This window comes from Quercus suber, unplaced genomic scaffold, assembly GCF_002906115.3.
Source record: "Quercus suber isolate HL8 unplaced genomic scaffold, Cork oak 2.0 scaffold_79, whole genome shotgun sequence".
Taxonomy (NCBI): Eukaryota; Viridiplantae; Streptophyta; class Magnoliopsida; order Fagales; family Fagaceae; genus Quercus; species Quercus suber.
This window is the reverse complement of record NW_027069544.1, coordinates 1,628,185-1,631,862: the sequence shown is the minus strand read 5'-3', so window position 1 is coordinate 1,631,862 and position 3,678 is coordinate 1,628,185. Positions and strand designations below refer to the sequence as shown.

The 3,678-nt window shown below is 35.8% G+C and overlaps 1 protein-coding gene across 1 annotated transcript in view; it reads right to left on the bottom strand.

Annotated features, from left to right (window-relative positions):
- Positions 1-2,439: 2,439 nt before the first annotated feature.
- Positions 2,440-3,678, bottom strand: part of LOC112007360 (WAT1-related protein At1g25270) — a 19,954-nt gene continuing 18,715 nt past the window's right edge. Inside the window, exon 7 of the mRNA XM_065773754.1 lies at positions 2,440-2,539. Coding sequence (XP_065629826.1) covers positions 2,440-2,539 — 100 coding nt within the window. The remainder of the gene's footprint in view (positions 2,540-3,678) is intronic.

Here is a 3,678-nt window from a genome sequence, read left to right as displayed (position 1 = left end):
ATTTTTTATGGCGGGTGTCTTGCATATGGCCCAACATCCCCAACACTTCACATCTTTTTTCATCCAGGGTATTGTTACTAAAGAAGACTGAAGACTTATCCACATTGACTTTCTGACCCGAAGCATCTTCATATAGCTGGAGGATATCAATGAGAGTTTGGCATTCTTGACTATTTGCTTTGCAAAATAGCAGACTGTCATCCGCAAAAAACAAATGCGTGATTTTTGGACAGCCTCTACATATTGATACTCCACTAATTCTTAGCTTTCTAGCAACATCATTAAGAAGAGAGGAAAAACCATCTGCACATAAAAGAAAAATATAAGGCGAAATTGGGTCTCCTTGACGGAGACCCCTCGTAGGAGTAATACTACCATAAGCACCACCATTAACAAGAATAGAGTAAGAAACAGAAGTGATACAATGCATGACCAACTTTATCCATTTTTCATGGAAACCCATTTTTTCCATCACTTGTTTAATAAAACCCCACTCCACCCTATCATATGCTTTACTCATATCTAACTTAATGGCCGCAAAGCCTTCCTTACCTTCCTTTTTATGTTCCAAATAGTGCATAAGTTCAAAAACTACAAGTACATTATCAGTAATAAGTCTCCCCGATAGAAATGCACTTTGATTTTCAGATATAATTTGAGGCAGGATATTTTTAAGCCGATTAGCCAGCACTTTAGATATGAGTTTATAAACAACATTACAAAGACTAATTGGTCTAAAATCTGACATTTTTGTGGGGTTCTTTATTTTTGGCACCAAAGTGATATTTGTTTTATTAATCTCTACCATAGACATATTAGAATTAAGAACATCTAAGACCATGCATACAATATCATTACCAACAATATTCCAATATTTTTGGAAGAAAATAGCAGACATACCGTCCGGACCTGGAGCTTTTGTCGGATGTATCTGATTTAGTGCAGTCTCAATTTCCTCCCTTGTGAATTCTTGAATAAGACTATGATTCATTTCCTCCGTGACTTTTGTTGGGATAGCATCAAGGACTTCCGAAATGCGAGTCGAGACAGATGAAGAATATATAGTTTGAAAATATGACACTGCCACCTTCGTAATACCTTCAGTCGAATCTTGCCAATTTCCATTTTCATCCATAATACCATTAATAGTATTTCTCCTTCTCCTATCAGAAGCCTTAGTGTGGAAGTATTTCGTATTTCTATCCCCAAGGCCTAACCATTGCACCCTTGATCTCTGTTGCCACTTTATTTCTTCACTATCTAATAACTCATTGATCTCCTTTCTTAACATGTTGATTTCACCACCCAAGCTGCCATTTCTATCACTGTGTACCAGTGCATTGAGAGTCTCCTTTTTCTCCTGAATTTTCCTCGGAATATTTCCAAATATCATTTTGTTCCATTCAGAGAGATTTTCAGCACAACATCTCAATCTAGCAGCTATCCCCATAGGAGAATTTACTTCATGGCTACTATTCCAGACTCCTTGTATAATATCTTTGCAATCCTCCCTTCTTGTCCACATAGCCTCAAACTGAAATCTACGTCTATTAGCAAACTTCTGAACAACAGTAGCATCAGTTATCAACAAAGCACAATGGTCAGATGTAGATTCCACCAAATGATGCACTTTAACATCTTTATAATAATCAACCCAATCAGGAGTAGCTAAAGCGCGATCCAATCTCAAATACACTCTACTTTCACCCTCTTGCATATTACACCATGTAAACTCAGGACCCACAAAACCCAGATCCTTGAACCCACAATGGTCAGATGTAGATTCCACCAAATGATGCACTTTAACATCTTTATAATAATCAACCCAATCAGGAGTAGCTAAAGCGCGATCCAATCTCAAATACACTCTACTTTCACCCTCTTGCATATTACACCATGTAAACTCAGGACCCACAAAACCCAGATCCTTGAACCCACAATGGTGTATTGTTTCTCTAAAATCATCCATTTGTTTTTGAGCCCTTTGTACCCCACCCAATTTCTCTTCAGCTGACACTATTTCATTAAAATCACCAAAGCATAACCAGGGAAGATGGCTCTTTTGGCTAAGGCTTCTCAAGAGATCCCACGATTCTTTTCTACAATGAGTTTCAGGATTTCCATAGAACCCAGTGATACGCCATTTAAAGCCCGATTCCGGGTCAGTCACCACTGCATCAATAAAATTCCGTGAATATCCCTGAACTTCCACTTTTATATCCCTACACCATAACATTGCTAATCCCCTACTCCTCCCAACACTAGGCACAATTAATCCATTCAACAAACCAGTTTTGAAGTTCACCTTCTCCATCTGATACTTCTTCATCTTTGTCTCCGATAAGAAGACAATTTTGGGCTTCCAACATTGCACGAGCTCGCGCAACACTCGAACTGACCAGGGGTTCCCAAGCCCCCGGCAGTTCCACCCTAGTGCAATCATTTTTCTAGGCGGTGCTGCGCTGCAGTCACCGCCGTTTCATCAAAGAAAATAAAACCCCCCTCTTGTTCCCCTTCACATAAACGTTTCTGAATATTTCTATCAGAAATAAAGAACGTATCATCAAAAATTTTTCTTTTTTTACTTACCTCTATGCCTTGTTCAGACTTAATCACCTCATGGGCCTTTCCTTTTTCTCTTGCAATTTTTTTAATCTTCCCTTTGACTCCTTGTTTGCTTATTCAGCCCAAGGTTTTCAAACCCGGACCGTTCATTGAACCGTAAAAAGAAGAGGTTTAAGGTTTTTAAGGTCGAACCGAGGTTGAACCGAGGTCGAACCGTGATGACGTCATAATTAATTTAATAATTATTTAAATATAAATAAAATATATTAAATTAGTATAAATATAAAAATTAAATTAAATGACCCAATTAAATATAGAAATCTATCTTTCAAATATATTTTTTTTATATCATAACTTTCATAGGACAAATAAAAAATATCATATCTTAAGTATACATTGTTTATCAAAAAAAAAATATATCCTAAGCATACATAGATATAATATTTCTTTACCTATTTATATGTTGATCAGTTAAACTTGTGATAGTAATATTCTAATAATATAGGAATTAGAAAGACACTTAGTAATTTTAAATTAAAATAATAATTTAATAATTATTATATATTTTTTTATAGGAATTATTATGTACTTAATTGTATTCGTTGACTCACTATTTTTTTTCTACCAGTCAAACTTTACTAGATTATAATTGTAATAAAAAAGTTGTAAAATACTTTATAGCACTATATTCTTTTCGTTTACAAAAAATTGTAAATATTAACTGAAAGTACCTATAATATTTTATTTGTTACCTATCAATCCATTAATAGTCACATCACATGCTCAGAGCTCCAAATCAATGGCTGAAAATTTTTGCCAATTTCAAAAATAAAAAGTTTTCTTGTTTTCCCAATGCCTAGTCACGTGTAGGGGCTCTAGATTCTTCCCAATGCTCTGGATTCTTCCCAATGCAAGTCACGTGTAGGAGGGGCTCTGGATTCTTCCCAATGCTATGCCAAGTCACATAAGGGGCTTTGGAAACATAAAAAAGAATTCAAAACAAACCCATACAGCTAGAGAGAAGGTGAGAGAAACCACAGCAGTCTCCACGGAAAGAAGAAAAAGAAGATGGAGAAAAAGAAGAAAGAAGAAGAAATAGAAGCAGAAGACGAA